Consider the following 19,953-nt stretch of genomic DNA (forward strand, 5'->3'; position numbering starts at 1 on the left):
ATGTAAAGGAAAGCCCATAACTTTGTGTTTTGCAGCCTCATAAAGTACAATGAGACAATCTAGTAACACAGGGGTGTCAAATAGAAGGCCTGGGAGCCAAAGGTGGCCTGCAAAGAATCGAATCCGGCCCACTAAAAGACTATAAAATAAAAATAATAAAATATAAAGGAATGCATTTTGTGACCTTCAGCTGTATTTTCATGTTTTACAGCTTTTCCTGCTGATCAAGACGTCCCTCACAGCCATTTGTATTATACGAAAATAGTTACTAGATAACACAAAAGTTCTTGTTTTTCACTCTCTACTATAGAAATGTCAGTTTAAAAAGTTTTCTGTGATTAAAAAAAACTGAATACAGGACAGTCTGGACAGTGAGCTACCAGAACGTTTTGTAATTGTACAAATTCATCATGTAGAAAAACTGAGATGTGACGTCTTAATCTCATATTAAGATATCCCAGGGACAAAATGTTTAGTAAAAATCTATAATCTGACAAAATGTTTTACTCATCTTCCCCACTTCAGATAAAAGTGAGCTGTGTGTATGTAAAGTGAGTTTGACATTCATGTTGTAACACCTTTTTAAGGAGTTTTAGGAGTCTTTAAATATAAGTGAAGCATTTATTGAACAGGTAATCTTGGACATGTGGTTTAAAGAGCATCTCTAAACAGTGCTTTGTGAATTCATTCATTTCCCCCCCCAAAAGAAGGTCGTTATTGCAAAAGAACAAAACCATCAAACAGCTTACGAAGATTTAATGTACATTTATTCTTACCACGTGGAACATATAGTATAAAGATTTCATACTGAATAAATGATATTCATTGAGCCAAAAAAGGGAAAGGGAGGAATTTACACGATGTCTTAGCTACATAGTCTGAAATACAAATATGCAGAATCCATGACTGGAGAAAATTTGTCAAACGTGTTCTTCATCTAGTTTATTTTCATTGTACCAGGAGATAACAGGTCTGAGCCATGTCTGCCATACTACGGAGCTGTGGAGAGACCAGAGATGTGGGTCTTATCGGAGAGGACCGAAGGTCACGGACCAAACTCGCGTCAGCCTCCGTCCCGCGCCAATAAACAAGTGTGAGAATAGTGACACAGAGAGAGAGAGCGAGAGAGACAGACACAGAAAGGAAGTATAATGTACAACATTATATATACACCACAGCAAAGCTGTATCTGAAGTTGAAAACCAGTCCTAAGAGGTGATTTCTTTTCATAAGGGTATTCATACAATCAAGGGATAAGAGGAGGTAAGGGTGTTGTAGGTTCTTGATACTTTGGGGAAGAAAGCCATTTTCTGTTTTAACACCAAACTAAATTGACCTCGAAACTCTTGAGGAGCTGCATCGCCAGCTTCTGTGTGGAAACGTGTGTTACAGAATGCTTACACTCAAGAGCAGTACGGTACAGAAAATGTCCTACAATCTACTGCACACTGCACAGGCCTCCCCGGTGAAGGTGTCTATTGACAGCACTTTGTCTACTGTCGGGCTGACTGGTGAGAATCCAACTACAGCAACTATAACCAGTAGGCCACTTAATCAGTCTGCTTCACCTCTGAACATCAACCAGTCACAGACTCATTGTGCCCTCGAGGGGAGAGCTAGGGCACACTGTGTCTCCCAAACTCACTGTAAACGAGACAGCAACTTTGGTTACAGTTTTTGTTTTTTCAGCTATTTATTATTTATTAAAAAGTACTTTCCCCCCCTGCCCGCCCCACCCGAGTGCAGCACAGTCTCCCAACCGTGGTGCTTTGCTCTGTGTCATCCAGTGGGCATTTGCTTCGCAAGTAGTGTCACTTTGTCGGCATCTCTCCGATTTGTAGATCCACCACCGCTCCGTGATTAACCCCCGCCCTGCCCCTCCGTCTCCTCGAGTGAGGCTGGCCCAGGATGGGGAGGCACGGAAAATGGAATCTGAAGGATTTTCATAAATTAAAATACAGACAGTCACTTGAACTTTCTTTGCCCTGTTACACACACATAAGCCAAGGTTACCAGGAAGGAGGGGCACTGGGGACAAAACCCCCGAGAAGTGGAGCCACGGCTCCCTCCAGCTGTCATGACTGGCCGATCAGAAAGAGTACATCACAGATAACATGAGAAACCAGCGAGTTCATGAGGGGAGACACTGAAAGGTCGAGGAGTCGGGACTCGTGTAGTGTGAACTCTGAGTGGTTCTCCTCCACCTTAGCTAAGGCGTGCAGGGCCCGGGCTGCTCGCCGCATCATGTCCGGGCTCGTGGGTTCAAAGGGCATCCCTTGTAGGTGTAGCAGAGAGCTCTGGCTCTGTTGCAGCTGTGTGGCCGCCAGACTGTCCTCCAGAAAGCCCAGCAGGTTGCCCACGCTGCCCTTCTGAACAGCGATTGCTCGGGCTGCCAGAGTGTCACCCTGGGCCAGGTTGGCTAGTAGAACTACGGCCATCTCCCTACAGACCGCGACCTTCCTGTCTCCAATTAGCCGCACCAGGTTCCCGTAAAGCTTCTCCAACCGACTGAATGGTGGAGTGGCCAAGATGAGGTCCACATTGTTGTCTTGGATGCTTAGTTTACTGAGCGTTTCCAGGACAAGTCTCTGAGGTGACAAAGAACCGTGGGGTCCCAGAGTGGGGAAAGGGTCCTGGGCTTCTGCTGAGGGGCACACAGCCCAGTGAAGGAGGCCGTCCAACAGAGGCAAGCAGATGCTTTCGGAGTAGATGGAGAGGTCCAGCTGGCCTGAAATATTTGCCAAAGTGACCAGTGTGTTCTCCCTCAGCAGCTCCAAGCAGTCCCACCACCATTCGTCCCTTTGGCCCACGCCCTCATCCGAATCCTCGTCCTTTTCGTAGGTGAGCGGGGCCTGTTTGCGCTCCGGGTGCCGGTGGTGGAGCAGGATTAGTCGGCCCAGTATAAGCAGCAGTCCCGAATGCTTGGACATCTCGTGGTCATTGCCTGGAACGAAGGAGAGGCTGCGGACAATATTTGAGACGCAAATGCAGCGCCGGGCTAAAGAATCCTGCCAGGTAGTCAGTGCAACGAGCGGACCCTCATCCTTACTGTGAGGCTCGTCCTCCAGGATGGTGCCGTTCTGCTGTGCCTGCTGGGTAAAGAAACTGCCAGAGGAGGGAATGGGTCTATTATTCTCTAGATGACTTTTCGAGCCTTTCTCAACCGTCTTGGAGTCACAATCTGTCTTCCTCTCCTCCTCGCTGCCAAGCAAGGAGCTGGGCTTCTCTGAGACTGCTGATCTTTCTGAAGAGGAGGTCTCTTTTGGCATTTCTTCTTCGTCTTGAGGCTTCCTTCTCTCCTCCTCGGCAGGCAAACCATTTTCCCGTATCTCTTCTTCTAGGACTCTCCGCCTTAGTAAAACCGGTGGCACGGGTATTCGTTCGCGTGGTTCCAAGAAGTCTTTTCGTGGCTCAAAGTGGGTCTGGATGTGTTCTGTTGAGTCTCCCCCTCCTGCGCTCCAGTGAAGTAAGCCACTGTCAAACTCTTGAATTTTGCCATGATTATTTGCCTGGGCTGCGGCAAATGGGTCTTTCTTTCGTACCAACTTCAGGGGAAACTTGTCAAACTTGCTCGCCTGCTTGGGTCTCTCGTGGGAAGTTGGGGTGTGCAACGAGCCCGTCTGCTCAGACGATGAACCCTTGCTCTTCTCGTCCTGACCTTGAGAGCACTGCTTTTGATCTTCCTCCTCTTTGACATGAGATGACCCCTCCGTTTCTCGTTCCTCCTCTTCATCGTCATCTTCATCCTCTTGTTCCATATCATCCACCCGTGGTTCCTCTTCCTCTGTGCCATTCCAGTCTCGTTTCAAGGTCTCAGGATCAAGTAGTGTTCTCTGGCCAGGGTCGCCGACCTCATACTCCCGCAGGATGCCAAAGATTTCAATGAGGCAGCGTCGGAAATACTCAACCACCAACTCTAATAGACCAGGCAACTGAAGAAACAATATAAAGAAAAATATTAGAAATGATCACCATGCAAACTGCTACAAACATTATTAGGGCTCAATACTGAATCTCACCGTGTTGAGATCGAAGGTGGAAATACTATTGTCGTCATAGAGAAGTATATTGATAGTATCTAAGGCCCACGTGCTTTCAGCCAATAAACCGGACTTTAATGACATCATAACTCTCCAGGCCTCTGGGGTTCCTAAAAGAGAAAAATCAAGGAGAAAAAAAAAAATAAATTAATGAATACCACTACTCTCTGATCAATAACTTACAGCTGAGGACAGCTGCAGTATTAAACAGTACTGTGAACAATAAAGGGTAAAAAGCTGCTTTTAAGTTCTAGAATTTCCTTTCATACCAATATCTTTCATGGTGAGTCTTCGACGTGGCTTCAGGACAGGGAGGGTAGCTTCTACAGAGCCTGGCGGAAAAGGCATGTCTCGCCTTATTAGAGGTGACTGCACTGGAGGGGGCACTATGTGGGATGCAGGCACTGGGGGACCAGCCTTCTGCATCTTCATTCCATGCATAAAGGGAGACTTGCTAGGCGATGTCCTGCTCTCTATGGGGCGGGGCATGGATGCTGGGCTCGGCACCTGTGGAATGTGGTTCTGCACCCCCTGAGGGGGCTGGTAGTTGGACTGTACAGAGCGAGGCATAGGTGTGCCAGGCCCGGCTGGACCGTAAGGAGGCTGCCGAGGGCCCATCTGACCCCCCCACTGGCCATCGTGGTTCATGCGTTGTTCTGACGGCATCATCTCCTCTGCCCGGTTCATGCCGGGGTAACCGGGTCCCTGTGGAGGACCCCCAGGGCCACCCTGTCGGCTGGGGTAGTTCTGATAGTTCATATCTCGAGGTCCCTGCCACATGCCTCCCTGAGGACCCTCAGGAGGGCCTGACTGCATCATCTGAGGGGGCATGTTAGGTTGCGAATTGGGCCCAGTTGTCCCCTGCATCCGTTCACGACCAAAGGGAAACGGGAACTGACTGCTGGGGCCGGGTGGACGGCGATCGGCGCCAGGGTAGGGCCCGCTGCTGCTGTACTGATTGTATGGCTCCTGCTGTCCTGAAGAGGGTGCAGAGGCGCCTCCTTGCTGTTGCGGTTGCTGCGGTGGCTGCTGTCCGCCAGGGAAGGGTCCACTGTAGTCAGACTCGTGACGTTTTGATGGTGGGTAACCGCCTTCCCCTGGACGCTTGTAACTCTACAGAAAATACAAAAGTGCAGACAGACACATTTATCATTTGCCATTTACAGCAAACTGCAAAAAGAATCAAGTCATTCACACAAATGTAAAAAAAAAAATGACAGGAGCTCCATCAAGGACAAAAAATAAATAAATACACAAGTAAAAGTTATAACCTTCACATTGTTTGACCTACACACACTAAGAACACTGGGAGTTGGTGTAGTGCAGATGGATCATTTACCGGTTGCTGTGTGTACATTCCAGGCTGCTGATTTGGGTAAGAGCCAGTAGGGGGCGTTCCCTGTCCAGGATACTGATTACCATAGGAATCATGCCTGCAAAAATAAAAATAAAAAAACAAATGCCTGTTCAGTTTGACCATGAAAATCTTATGCATCTCTCACCAAGTTACAACAAGCCTCACTGATATCTATCAGCATACGTCGATGAATGCACACCCGAAGGGCATTTAGCTGTAGATTCCTCATAGCCGTGTCACAGTGAATTACATTATACTTAATATCCTTTATACTCCTCTTTGGTGCTTCAACGTGATCCATCTTTCTATAAAACATTTACTGTATTATTATGTCAAGCATGTGTTTGTTAACTGCATGGCTCACTACTTGGTGAAAAATACCAGCCAGCAGAGAATTTGTGTTGGATTAAGACAAAATACATTTAAATCAATGCAACTGTATAACATTCATATTCACACAGGTTAAAGCTTAAACTAAAGAGCAGTAAATGCCAAGTGAATATTTACTCAAAGATGAAAAAAAATTATATTAATGAAGCGATCATTACATCAAAATACAGTGTCTCATGACACTGTGACTGGCTTTGTAACGAGACTGAAGAGTTGAAGGTTATTCAAGTTTTACTAAAACAGCAGATTTGTTATATATGAAGAATGACTTCCAATTGACAGTAGTTTCAAAATCTAAAAGGCTGCCAGCCACGAAGTGCTTTGTGAACTGACCGTGGCTGCTGCGGTGGGAAGCGATTTGGCGAATACATCCCCGTGTCGGCGTTGGCAGGCATCATCGGGTTTGGCTGAGGAACACCAGATCCCATGTTGCCTTCGGGGCCCATTCCTTGCTCCGACCTGGGAAAAGTGGAACAATACACGTAGAGATTATGCTAGATCATCCAAAAAAGAAAAGAAAAAAGGAAATGTTACAAAGCACAAGGTCAAGACAATTTATAAGTGGCTCTCAGTGTATGACTGCTAACAGTGAGGAAGTATATCTTGAATAGCCTACTTTAAACATCCAGTTTGATAGGAAAATGGTAACAAAAGTGACAACAGCAACTAAAAAAGGCTCAGACGGAACACTGTAATCCAAAAATGCCAGTACTCCACATACAAGAACTAACAAACCAGGAAACGTCCCAGGGAAGGAAAGTGAGACACTGCTGGTGGAAAGTGTTTTGCTGTTACTACAATAGGTTATGACACCTGTAAACCCACATTAGCGCTAAAATGTTTCTCCAGGCAGAACATGAACTACTACTGTCACTGTCAAAGTAGCTACTGCACAAATAAAAAATATTGGTCCCACCATGCAAGTGTGCAGTATCACTAATTTAAAATAAAAAATTCAAAAAAATAATACAATCGTGGGGAAAAGGATTGCCCGTGGAGACTGTACAACGCCACCTTTCTTCTCGCGTTTACTCGTATTACACTTGTTTTAGGGATACATTTCATTCTTGTCACCATATAAACATGTGAATCAACGGCAGCATTAAAATAACCTAAGAGCTTAATTAAGTGTGTAAGAAGCCAGCCAGCTTCTTAAATATCAAATATATTCGACTCAGTCATTAGACAATTTCTTTGAGGTGAATGGGGACATTTGTGGTTTGATTAATCATGAAAGTACTTGTTTTTACCAGCTGTGTTGAAGGACCATTAAAATTCTGCCTTACCTCCTGTCGTAGCCTGGTCCATAAGGATACTGCTGTCTGGGCCCCATTGGCATTGTGCCCATGGCCCCAGGCGGTCCCCTGTTGAATGGAGGTTGCTGCTGCTGCTGTTGCGGTTGTTGTGGTGGCGGTTGTTGTTGTTGCGGCGGCTGCTGTGATTGATCACCCATCCCGCTGTTGGGACCCTGGTTAGCAGGTAGAAACTGCTCCCCAACTGGAAATATATTTAGAGTTACAAAGCATTTAGAAATGTGTAACTGGTTAATTAGCTGACATTAACAACACCATTCAGTGTTCCCACCTTTCCGGATGTTACTAAAGGGGTCTTTGTTTGGTTCGTACGGGCCCATTCGACCTTGCATGTCAGGCGTGTTCATGCCAGACTGATAGTTGGAGTTGGGCGTCATGTTCTTCCGGGGAAATGCAGGATCGCTTCCGTCAGAGAAGGGGTCCTGCAGGTTAACGCTCCTAGGAAAGAGGCAAAAGGAAGGATTAGTATAATTAATGTTAATGACTCTTGAAAGAAAAGATTCTTCAGTTAAAATCTTAAACGAGAGTCACCTGGACCCGGGCGGCATGGGGGGCATTTGGGCATGAGGAGTCGAGGCCGGAGTAGGGGGTTTTAAGTCTCCCCCCTCAGCCATGGAGCTGCTGGTCGACTGAGGAGTCTGAGGACCCTGCAGAGAGCCTGACCCAGCTGTGGAGCAGAGGGACGCTTCAGTTTGAAATAAGAGAGGAACAGATAGATATAGTACATGGCTTTAATAACACTGCAAAAGAGCAAGTCGGGCATTTTTGTCAGTTTTAAAGTTCAAAGGGGTTGATTATTGAAAAGGCACGCTCATCAGAAAAGGTTACATGAGCACAGCTCTCACCTGGAGAGGGCGGCTGGACCTTAGCAGCTTGGTTCTTTTTGTTGTCTGAAAAGATCTCAGGTGGGGGGTCTTCACCACGCTCAATTTTGCACTCAAAGGCATACAGACACTGGATGTACTGTTTCTTTAAAGAACTAGCAGCACTGCTGGATGTACCCACATTCAAGGAAGTGGCCAGATCACGCCATTTCTTATTCTTATTCACCTGAGGTACACACACATACACAAAATACAGGGATATGAGGAAAGGATTCAACAAAGACAAAGCAAAACATTTACTCTGGGATTCATGTTGTTTAAAACTTCCATATTAACCTGCATCATGCCTCCGATCTCTTTAACAGACATGTACAGCCGAAAGAGGTCGAGAGGTTTGCGCCCTACAGCAGGCAGGTTGGTCATGCCCATAGCCTTCTCTTCAATAAAGGCCAAATAACGGTCCACCCACATCTTCCTCTCTGGCTCTGGTCCTAAGTCGTACAGATGCGTTATCTTTTCACTGGTTGTGGTGGAAGAGTTGGACTTCTGTTTAGTGTGAGAGGAGGAAGAAACCAATTTTCAAAATGACAAAGGACATGAGGTGAGGTGCACAGATTTTAAAAGACTTGTAAAAATAGTAATTATATTTAATAGAGGGGTTACCTTTGATTTGGATTCTGGCTTGGGCGTCACACTCCCTTCTACCTTGTTATTCATCTTATTGTTCATTTCTGGACTAGAGGCCATGCCTAGAAACAATGGTGGGGAATGAATTAGCTGTGAAGCATCCACGTAAGAGAAAACAAACAGGAAAAAAAGAACAACATTAAGTTATGAGGTTACGCCAGTACAACTTACCACTTGTGTTATTGGCCATGTTTGGCCCCATAGGGTAGGGTGATCCACCTGGAGTGTTCATCATTCCAGGCATATTGTTCATTGGAGGGCCGTAAGGCGGGCCAGAGCCCATCATGCCTGGAGACATATTGGGGTACCCAGACATCCTGGAGAGAGAGAAATATGTCATCTTATGTGCAAGTGGGATGAGGCACTGTGCAGCTACTTAATATTTAGACATGAGTGATAACCAGCAGACTTGTGCCTGGTGAATAAATGCAGGTAGTTGAGGATCCACTGGTGACCAACCTGTTGTGCATGGAGTTTGTGGCAGGGTGTTGCATGGCTGAGGGATCCGGGGGCTTTCTGTTCATTCCTGGTGGAGGACACATTCCTGAGCTCACCTGGGGGGGCATATTGCCCATGTTGGGAGGCATGTTTGGACCCATGCTAGGCCCCATATTGGGACCCATGTTGGGGCCATAGGGCCGTGCCCCCATTTGATTAGGAGGCATCCTTCCTGGAGGCATGCCAGCATATGGAGGACCTCCACCCTGGCTTGCCATGGGATTTATTGAGCCCATGCCAGTCCCAGGGTAGCTGGCATTAGGCATGTTGCCATAGCTAGGTTGCCGAGGATAACCTAAGATGGGAATGATAAGATGGAAAAAAAAAAGGTTCAAGTAAATCACATGGTTGCAACTGAACAGAACTCTGAAAAAACAAGTCTCACTGCAGCACCCAGAAGTTTCTTGGTTTTTATAATTCAAAGTAGTCTTTTGTTAAAGAGTGCGTGAGGCAGACTTTTCCTTACAGACTGCTAGTACAGAGAGAGAGAGAGAGAGAGAGAGAGAGCACTATGCAGCCTGAGCAACAAGCCTTTGTCACAGTTTCAGCTCTACTGACAGGAGGCTCTGCTACGTCAGCTGACTCTCTGCTTCACAGCTATAAATAGCTGCAACACAGTCAGAGGGAGGGACCAGCGATAGCATGGTATTCATATGAGGCAGGGAGATATATTCCTAAAGATTTTCTGATACATTGTAAACAGCAAACTTTTTAGACAGGTTGTAAATGGAGTGGAAAGCCTTTATTAAGCAATATTTAGGCTTAATATAATCAATTTTTAGAAGACAGTTGTCTTAGCAGTATTTCAAAGAATTAAAAAAAAACAACAACAACAAAAAACAGCCTCTTAAAGATAACCCAATCCAAAAGTTTAAACCTTGAGGGCCATATTGTCCTCCCTGCTGCCCGTAGCCTCCCATGGAGTTGTTCTGCTGATATGGGCCCATCCCAGGGTGCATCTGTCCCCCAGAGGACTGGCGTGGTGACAGTGCAGAGGCTGATTGGGGGGAGCCATAAGGGGGCATCTGAGGGTTTCTCTGCATAAACCCTAAAAGAGACAAAAACAAAGGCTCAGATGCCACGGCAAACACTCGACATGTTAATCTCAAAGCAGACTTCAGATGGCAACATACCTCTGTCCTGGGCCATAGGAGACTGGCTCATTGTAGGGTGTAGGCTCCCATCTGACTGCACACTTGATGGTCTGGGAGGCATTTGGGTCCCTAAACAGTAATAATTAAGTTAAATTGGTGAGAGCTCAGGGAAGGAGCAACGAGTAGTTGCTATGTTTATTCCAATTTGAGGACAAAGGGTGATTTCTATTCTTAAAGACACATAAAACTATAAAACTCTTTTGCACTACTAGACATTCTTAAAAATGGCATTAACACCTCTTCCACCACACAGAGATTCAGAACTGGACAGTAAGGGAAAATAACATTGATGTATTTGGGTCGAACCACAGAATACAAAAATGTCTCCCACTGCTTCAAGATTCTACACTGCTCGTTGCCCATTATGGGCCCAGAAAAGCCTTCTGATCTGTTTATAACTTGCATAGTTCACATTTCTGTATAACTGTATATCTCAGATTTCTGTATAGTTTTTTTTAATTTCATATTTATATCCTGTTCATAGCTTGTACTCACTACAGCCTGTACATACTTATAGTTATAGAATATTCATAACATACTTCATACCGTGTACATTATAACATACCATAATAGACCCATTTCTGTAATATACTTACATTTCTATATTATTGCTAATATATATTGTAATATATCTATATCACGGCTAAAGCACTTCTGGATGGATGCAAACTGCATTTCGTTGCCCTGTACCTGTGCAACGACAATAAAGTTGAATTCTATTCTATTCTAGTTCTGAGGTTATAAATCCATTCAGACTCTTAACAGGGGTGAGAAAAACTTTACACTTTCAGCAGAAAAATTTGTCAAACTCCGAGTCAAAAATCAGCCCTCGCAGAACAGCAGAGAGCATATTTACAGGCTAAACTTTAGAAGGTGCACAATTCTAAATTTGTAGACCATGCCAAACACACACACATATTTATGCTTTGTGAACAACCAAACAAAACTAATATTTTAGTGTGCAGCAAAGACCCTGAGGTGCCCGAGGAAGCTAAACACAGCAGGCTGAGTTTTGAGGAAATGTGCAATTGCAGGCCATCGATAATGTTTCCTTTTACTGTCGGGTCCAAATATAGGACATATAGCTTCAGTGAGGCTTGGGAAACATTTCCAAAAATGGCAAAGAGGGTTTCAAACAAAATTCACCAAAAAGGTAAACGTAATCTCCCAAAAATATGCAAAAACCAACAGCTTCTCTAATAATTTAAGCAGCACTGGTCAGTAATCTGGCATCGCTGTCACGATCAGACATGTAAGAAGCCCGCTAATAATCATATGCCCAATTTCACTGTGAAGGCCCACCTGGCATGTTGGCAGGTGACAGCGGTCCTGTGCGGGATGTGCTGGCGCTGGCAGGGGAACCGGCCGGGGAAGGCGAAGGCCCTCGGATGCCTGGCAGGTGTGGGGATGTGTGAGGAGAGAAGGGCGACTGAGCAGGGTTGCTCTGCTCGCCCTGGCTGCTCGACACCCCTGACGTGCTCACGCCGGGACTCAGGGCGCCCTCTGTACCGGTAGGCAGGTCATCGATGGACCCCGACAGGTCCTGAGAACACATACAGGGAGAAAAGAAAGAACAAGGAGTAAAAGAACTGCACTGCAGAGAGACAGGAAAATTTAGCAGGGCAAAAAAAATGAATAAAAAATATGACAGTTTGTGCATTTTGACACAGATGCTCCTTTCTCTTGATTCCTCTCAACTTTCTATAGCATACATGGGCAAAATACCGCCACATCCGGCCTAAAACAGCGTCCTAAAAAGAATCAAAACAACCCACAAAAATTTAATAAGAGCACTAAGGCGAATAGAGGCGAATGAGTGCAATGGGTCTGCAAGACACTCTGCAAGCTTAGACTAGATTAAATGCTGATAAAGAACTGAAGTGATTTCTCTTTACGCTAATATTTTCATTGCGTCCTGCAAGCATGTTTAATTGTTATCCAATGTGTGTCCCTATGCTTATTTAAGCCAAGTCAACGGAGCCTCTGGTTTACAGTATTGTAATGTTTACTTCGTACATTAGCTGTAGTATCAGGATGCTGCAATTTCATCCTTCTGCTGTTAAGACATGAGTGGCAGAGATACAAATACACACACCCAGAGGCCTTTGTCCTTATTTATCTTTTTCAAAGAAAAAGTGAGTGTGCATTAGTGCTGGGGGTTGTCATGGTTACCAAGGTTTGTAGGATGCAAGCCGAGTCAGCGTGCAGCGCCAGCTCTGCCATGTGATTTCAATACACAAACAAACAGCCAAGATTCAGTTCAGATGAAGGGAATTTACAAACCTGGAAGTTTGATCCGGACAGATGACGGGAGAGCTGCATTTTAGTTACAGTCACGTTCGTATTCACACAGTTTTTTTGTTTTTGTTTTTAACACAGGACAAGTCTGCATAACATCAAGTCTTTCAGACTGGTAACTCACTCACTGCATCGTTTAGGTGACGTCATCCTGCATCATCAGGGCTCGCAAAGGTAAATCAAATTCTGCTGAATGGCAGCAGGTCAGTGTGCACTTTAATGCTCTCTGGTTGCACAAAAGAGCTCAAAAGAAATAACGGGAATACCATCCAGAGGTTGTTACTATAGGCTGGAAATCGATCGTGTGCAAAGAAGAGGACTGCACGCAAAAAAAAGGTCCAGTACTGAAATGTTTTCAGTTTTAGATGGAAATGCATCGATTAGAAAGCGGTCTTAACAGTTCAAGAACCATCACAGGTGTTTTTTTCTTACATAACTTTTGAATTCGCACTAAAAAAAAAAAAACAAAAAAAAAAACAGAGGGTTTGGTCCATTTGCCTTCACAGCCCAAACAAAAACAGAATACGCATGGAAGCAGACTGAAAACATGTTTTCGAATTGTCTCGGTTCAGCCATTTCATCTGCGCAAGTGCTCGATTGTCAGATTTCTCGTCTCATTTGCACAGCACCCTTTTCCAAAAAGCATCAGCCATGGAGCTGTGTCTCAACAACTGAAGAACAGCAGCACGCGCAGCAGCCACAGCAAAGAAAATTTTTACATTATCATCAATTATACGAAATGAATTTTAAATGTAATGTGCCATAAACTGCCGTGTTTTTGAAAACTAGCATGATGAATATAATAAAGCTGCAAGAAAAAATATCTGATGGAAAACTGTGAAAAAGCAATGCCCCGGCGGTGTTATAAGAAGCATAACTGACCGGAAGGCTGGAGGGGCGGCCTTGACCGTCCTCTGGACCAGATTTAGGCTGAGTGGATGGAGGCGCATTGGACTGAAATGAGTCCTGGGATACCTCCTGATAAACAAAAGAACGTGCGCTTAAGTATACTGCCAGAGATACAGAACCACATAGAGAAAACTCATTAACCAAGATGAATATGAGCCAAGACTGAGATTGGTACCTGCGGAGGAGGAGGAGGAAAGCGCTGATAAGGTGACTGTTGTGCTTGCTGCTGTTGAGGGTTCTGGGCGTAACCTGCAGGCTGCCCTTGTGGGTGCTGGCTGTGTCCTGGTGGCTGCTGTGGATGAGACTGTGATTGCTGTTGCTGTGAGGGTGGCTGCTGGGGCCCCTGTATTGATCCTGGGTAGCTGGACTGGCCTTGCGGTCCAGGGTTAGACTGGGAGTTGGGCTGCTGCTGGGCCTGACTGGGAGGACCCTGCTGCTGGGCGTAGGGAGACTGGCCAGACTGTGGGGCTGAAGGTTGAGAATAAGGGGGCTGTGACTGTGGGGGCCCTTGGGATGGGCCTGGCAGTGGCCCCTGGGACTGTGGGGGCATGTGGGGCTGCTGATAAGGTGGCCCTCCCTGGGTGTGTGGAGTAGAAGTCTGAGGAGGATGGGGTTGACCTGGGTATGGTGACTGGCCGCCGGGTTGTCCAGGTGGAGGCTGTGAATATGGGGTTTGTTGCTGACTTGGGTGAGGAGCCTGGCTTGGTTGGCCATAATAGGGTGCCTGGCCCTGAGAGCCATAGCCTCCTGCTCCCTGCTGGCCATAAGATCCCATCTAAACAGAATATACAAACACACTAAAGCCTCAAACACACCAACAGTAATGAGAGATAAAACTGAAGATTCAGAATGAAAAATAATACCTGTGGACCATACGGCATGGCCCCCATGCCTCCAGAGGTCCGGCCTTGCATTCCCACTGGATATCTCTGGGGACCTGGCGGGGCATAACCCTGTCCAGGGTAACCAGGCCCTGGTTGTGGACCTGCTGAAGGCCCTTGCTGTGACTGCTGACTGTATGGGCCGCTTGTTCCATATGGCTGACCCCTCATTTTTCCCATCGGGTCCATGGCACCAGGAGGCTGGACGTGGCAAGAACAGAGAGCAAAAAAGAAAGTTAAAAAAATCAGATGATAACAGCACAACACAGGAAATCAAGTCATCAAATCCTACAAGTTTCAAGCAAGCGTCCTCACACAGATAATTGTACTATTACAGCTGTAAAATACTTGACTGCAGTGTCTTACATTTCCCTACCTGAAAAGAAAAAAAAGAAAAGAAAAAGAAACTCCAGCAAACAGGCGAGCTGTGTTTTTCTCCCCACCTTATTTCCCACGGTCATTACCCTGATTTTTTTTCACCTCACTTTGCCATAGTTTCGGAAGTCAACAGAATATATATACTTTCGAATGGAGGGCAGTCTGCCCAATCTTAAACATATCCCAGCTGTGCTCCTGTTTTGAGTCTGTTCCAAGTAGCCCCCCTTCCACCCTTCATTGAAGGCAGTTTGGCTCTGGATGAATGACACAAGAAATGAAGGAAGTAACTTCACAACAGCTGTGGAGAGTAAAAACTGTGTATAGTTGTACATAGTCTATAACCTGGCACATTCAGTTTTTTAAAAAAAAGCTGGAAACACAGGTCACATTCTGGATCTTTACTCAAAACTGTGTCACATGATAAAAATTAAGCACCCCAAGATGATCTGCTTAAACAAATAAATGTAGACCCATGAGCTACTTTGGGTGAATCCCCACAAGCGCACCTTGCCGACAAGAGCATCCTCAACTCAATGGCAACTCCTCTGTCCAAATAACAAACAAAAATAAAAAGCTTTATGTGACCCTTTGCACATCCAAGATAATCAAGTGAATAAGAGTAGCACATGGCTAATCTGCATAAGACAGAGAGGAAACTCCCTTGGCGGGTGAGAGATGGTGGACTGCCTTCTGATTGGCTTCGGGGGAGGATTGGGGGGAAATTTTCTGCAGTTAAACTTGTGTGGCAAGCCAGACACAGCAGCAAAGAGAGCGCATACACACACATTCACACACACATCCTCGTGGGGAAAGCTCAAATTTGTCTTTTATTCTACTGTGTGTATTAAACAAAACAACCAAAAAATAGCCATGTGTTTATTGCATTAACTCGAGAATTTTAAACAAATATGGTATATCAGTAAATAAGAGCCCATTTATCCATGATGTGAACTTTACTGTGTTAATAGTGTCTGAATTACATTCAAACACTAAAACAAACTACTTGCACCCCTTTTTGGTGTAACAAGCTGCACCCAGAGCCCACAGCAACACATTTCGCATTTTTGGTCAATATTAGCAAATGATGGGAGCAAAACTACAAATCCACACATCATTCAGGTGCGAGCTGCTCCAACAGTGGATTTTTTTTGCAAGTAAGAAGTGGAGCTTAGAGGAGAAGCAGCAAAAAAATAAAATCTCTGGTGACCCTGTGATGAGTTAATGCTATGTGCTCTTATCAGCAACTGTTGCCTTGCATCACATGTAATTATAAATGGCCATGAGCAGCGGATGAGGAGCCAATCAGATTTCAGCTAGCATGTCAACCCAAGACCAACTATCTCCTGGCTTTGACAGTAGGATTTTACCTCCACAATTCAAATCCCAGTGCAAACTGCAATCTGCTGACTGCATTCAAGTCGCTCATAAAAAGCAGGGATGATTGTTTACAGGCGGCGTGCATGCGGGGAAGCCGAGCGGCTTTTCAGCACGGGGAAATTCTTTTTTAATCAATATATGACCCAAACTAACAGTTTAACCTTTCCCCAGCGAGCAAACTGTGATATTTACGCAATTTAAACAAGACCAACATGAGCCATTTTAACCAACTGTGCGAGACTCGCTCGACACGAAACGCATTCCTTCCGTCATGGCCACCGAAATACAGTTTATCGCACAAGAAAACAACACAAACACGAAGGTACGAGCAACCGCCACAAACTCACACGTATAAGAACACGTTACTGTAGCTGTGCACCATCACACGGATGTGTTCGCAGCAAAAATTCATTGTAAATTCAGCACGTAAAAGGAGAAGCAAAGCTATGAGAGAAAAAACGAACCGTTGCTCTTCAGCGACTATTTCGCCCCCTTTTCAAAGTCGGGCCTTCTTGGCTTCCCCCGAACCGTCCTTTACATCGTTTCAACAACTTATATCCGCCTCGAGCGACGCTTTTTTGTTGCTAGCCAGCTTTATAAATACGTTAAAACAACTCTTATTTAATGGTGTAGTGAAAAGAAAAAAATTACACACAAGAGGCAGCCATTTTAGAGTCTTTGCGAACTAGTATCAGACAATGGCTGGCCTGCTACGTTGTGAACTAGCTAGGAGAAGGGAAGGAGACGTGCTAAAGCTCGTGCCTTGTTCCTGTTAAAATGGCTTTTACCTGGGTTCTTGCTAACGGCTGCCCAGCACTTCCAGGGCTCATAGGCGATGGGTGATGGCTCCTTTGTTGCCAAGCCGGATTGCTCCCTCCATACTGACCGCTACTGCCCATGTCTGCTGGTCCCTTGCTAGCTCCTTCTTGGCTACTATAGTCGCTAGACGGATAGTTTGGATATCCCCGCGTTGAGCTGGGGGAGGTTAGGAGCTTGTTGAGTGTCGGTGTGGATGTAGGTTGAGGGTTTCCAATGTTATATCTCTGATTACTGTAAGATCCAGCCATTGCCGTGGGTCCTCCCGCTGGTGGCTGCTGCTTAGCTGGTTGCCCCCCAGCTGTCGGTGCCTGGGCGCTGCGAGGGGAGTTCATGGCGTACGCTTGGCTGGGATACGGAGTCCTGTTCGGGAATGGGTTATAATTGTTGAACTGGTGGTTTGAAAAGCCATGGTCGTGTGAATTATGTTGATAAGGGTCCATCATGTTGCTCGACTGCACGACCGGACCCGCAGCAGCTGCCATGCCAGGGCTTTGTTGTCCGCCATGTTGATGAAAAGGGGCCCGACCGTAGTGCTGACTGTATCCGTACGAAGGTGGAGGAAAAGCCGCGCCGTGGTGATGCACCAAACCGGGGTGGTTGTTTCCCTCCGGTCCGACAGAGTCATTCTGGGTATTATTGTTAGCCCTGGGCGGGTTCCCATTCCCGTTCTTCATCTCAGGTTCTCCTCCTCCCCCTACATTTCCACCGTCGGCCCCGTCCTGCAGATCCCCCCTTCCCGGCGATCCGCCGTCCAAGCCCGGTTGCTTTTTGTCTGGCTGCTTCTCTCCCGGACCCGACTCGTCCTTGGCGTCTCGATCCGGCTTTTTGAGTTCGGACGGCGGACTAGTGTTAAGAGTGGCGGCGCTGGCGACCTGAGCGGCCATGATATACCCCCCACCTCTCTCTCCCTCTCTCGGCGAGTCAGTCACAATCAAAAGCTAGCATTGAATATAAATAATTGTTTAGAACCATTTATCCTTTTGCCGATGCATTCCCACCCCTCATACCGGACCGAATCCGGCCTCCATCCTCCCGGTTCCGGTTCCGTAAATGGGTTAGAGAAATGATGGAGGCTCCATACAATGCGTAAAAAAAGCGACAGAAATTGTTGTGGGAGTTGTGTTACTGAGCCCGGGTAGAGGCAGGGAGCGAACCCAACCAACACGAGGCTCCGCTAGATACAGCCATTTTACTGAGCCGCACAGATGGCCGCAAAACGCGGAGCGGAGCTGTCACAACGCGGACTGGATTTTTTGTCTTCAGAAAACCTCACGTTGTCTCTCTATCTTTTTTCCCTTCTCCCCACCATAGGTGGAATATTTTCTGCACACGACGAGAGTCGCCCAAACTCATAAACAATGCACTTTAAACCATCCGCCAATCAAGAGGCTGTATATAGATCACGGGCTGTAGGCTTGGTGAATACGTTTGAGGGTTTCGTGGACTCATCAGTACCCGGGAAAACTAATTAATGCGTAAAAAAATATATAATTTGTCCAAGTATTTGCATATATGTGGGTGCCACAGCTGCGCGCGTAAAGGGCGTTATTACGCACAGCAGGATACATAAATGCTGCAAACTTTGCACTGCATTCATTTAGCCTGCCTTCCACACACCCACTTATATTTTTAAGACTTTAAAAGCAAAAAGCTGTAACATTCAGCTCGTTTAAATGCGCCTTTGTGCACTTGGCGTTATTGTGTTCCCCCCGAACAGTGTTTCTGAGTGGTATTTAGGCGAGAAAGGCAGCACACGCACAGGTTTTTCCACAGCAGAAGGAGGAAGCCTTGCAGCAAACGAGACTACCAATGCACATTCCCTTATTCCCTCCCCTGCCTGCTTTGCTCTGCTCTGCTCTCTTCTACCACCCCCTCTCTCCTCTCTGTCTGTCTCTCACTCCAGCAGAAACACTCTCTGCCGAGTGTGGGGGGATGGGCGCGCAGGCTCCAGCTTCCCTCTCTCACCCCACTAACATTGAACTACACCGTTCAGAGGAGGGAGGAAGGGGGGGAAAAAAATCAGGCAGCCCTTATCTATCAGAGAGAGGATGCATGGACAGTTTCAAAGTCTCCCAAACAGTTAGAAAAACGTTCGTCCTCTGCTCAGTCAAATGAAGCAGACATGTTTTTTTGGCACACAGGGTGTTTGCGCACAGTGTTGAGCAGGGGTAGGATGGTAATGAAAAGAGTGTGTGCGAGGCTGAGGGAGTTTTTGTGGTTTTGTTTTTTTGGTAGTAATAATTAAATGCGAATTTATTAGACGGTTTACGAGGCATTTAATAGTTCGGACTGTGTATTGATTACAGTTCAGAATCGGGCTGTAAATGGGACGACATTGCCTTTCGGTTTCTGTTCTCACTCTCGACACACACGCAAACTGTCTCTTGCTCTCTATCTCTCTCTCTCTCTTTTACACAAACACACACGCATCTACCTCTAGGGGGCTTAGAGAGAAGGGGGGGGGGGGGGCACAGGAAGTACCACTGAGACGGCATACTTGATCACATGTACAAACATCGAAACACAATTTAACATTCTGCCTGACACACCCCCTAATGCACACACACACACAAACACGTACACTTAGACACAGAGCTTTGCCAGGAAGGACTGTACACATATAATTTCATAGCCACGTCACACCACACAGGGTTAATGCGATTTCCCACACCAGTGCGAGCTCTCAAAGTGGATCACGCTTTATTTCAGTCTGACTTCCAACTTTGCACGAAAGCGCTGGCACACCGAGGCCCCTCGTGTTAAAACCAGCGTCTATGGGCTCCTTTTTAAGTTGGCAGGGTTACGATTTTTATTTTTATTTTTTTAAATGTGGGATGTTGAGCTGGGGGGAGTGAACTGGGAGTAGGGCAGCAAAGTCAGGGGCAGTCAATAGGGAGAAGTTTTAGTTGTATTTCGAAAGACAAGAGGATCTTCCATCCCAGAGACCAGACACAGGGCCAGTTGTGCAGAAACACAGATTTAATGTGGCTTCCTCTCCCCGCCTGACTTAATTTTTTCGGCTCCGGCT

General features: G+C 46.1%; 1 protein-coding gene across 2 annotated transcripts; it reads right to left on the bottom strand.

Annotated features, from left to right (window-relative positions):
- Positions 1-497: 497 nt before the first annotated feature.
- On the bottom strand, positions 498-18,122 carry arid1aa (AT-rich interaction domain 1Aa). Of its 2 annotated transcripts, none has more exons than XM_006795907.3 (20): positions 16,895-18,122; positions 14,334-14,552; positions 13,646-14,245; positions 13,444-13,539; positions 11,566-11,806; positions 10,243-10,332; positions 9,987-10,157; positions 9,071-9,404; positions 8,783-8,928; positions 8,588-8,673; positions 8,261-8,470; positions 7,946-8,150; positions 7,632-7,767; positions 7,372-7,538; positions 7,074-7,284; positions 6,121-6,246; positions 5,380-5,473; positions 4,310-5,153; positions 4,020-4,150; positions 498-3,932 (listed from the first exon to the last, which is right to left on the bottom strand). In XM_006795907.3, exons 1-20 carry the CDS (start codon positions 17,807-17,809, stop codon positions 2,076-2,078), a joined length of 6,879 nt encoding a protein of 2,292 aa, XP_006795970.2. In that variant the 5' UTR covers positions 17,810-18,122; the 3' UTR covers positions 498-2,075. The 2 variants fall into 2 exon arrangements, with proteins under 2 accessions (XP_006795970.2, XP_006795969.2); XM_006795906.3 differs by having other exon boundaries at positions 7,632-7,785.
- Positions 18,123-19,953: the final 1,831 nt, after the last annotated feature.

The sequence above is a fragment of the Neolamprologus brichardi genome, chromosome 11, assembly GCF_056152115.1.
Source record: "Neolamprologus brichardi isolate AB-2024 chromosome 11, ASM5615211v1, whole genome shotgun sequence".
In the NCBI taxonomy this organism is placed as follows: domain Eukaryota; kingdom Metazoa; phylum Chordata; class Actinopteri; order Cichliformes; family Cichlidae; genus Neolamprologus; species Neolamprologus brichardi.

Coding starts and splice junctions, on each gene's coding strand:
- arid1aa (XM_006795906.3), bottom strand. CDS start 17,809: ATGGCCGCTCAGGTCGCCAGCGCCGCCACTCTTAACACTAGTCCGCCG. Junction 9,405..9,986: donor AGGACAATATGGCCCTCAAG/GTTTAAACTTTT, acceptor TTCCCATCTTAG/GTTATCCTCGGCAACCTAGC. Junction 5,154..5,379: donor GAATGTACACACAGCAACCG/GTAAATGATCCA, acceptor TATTTTCTGTAG/AGTTACAAGCGTCCAGGGGA.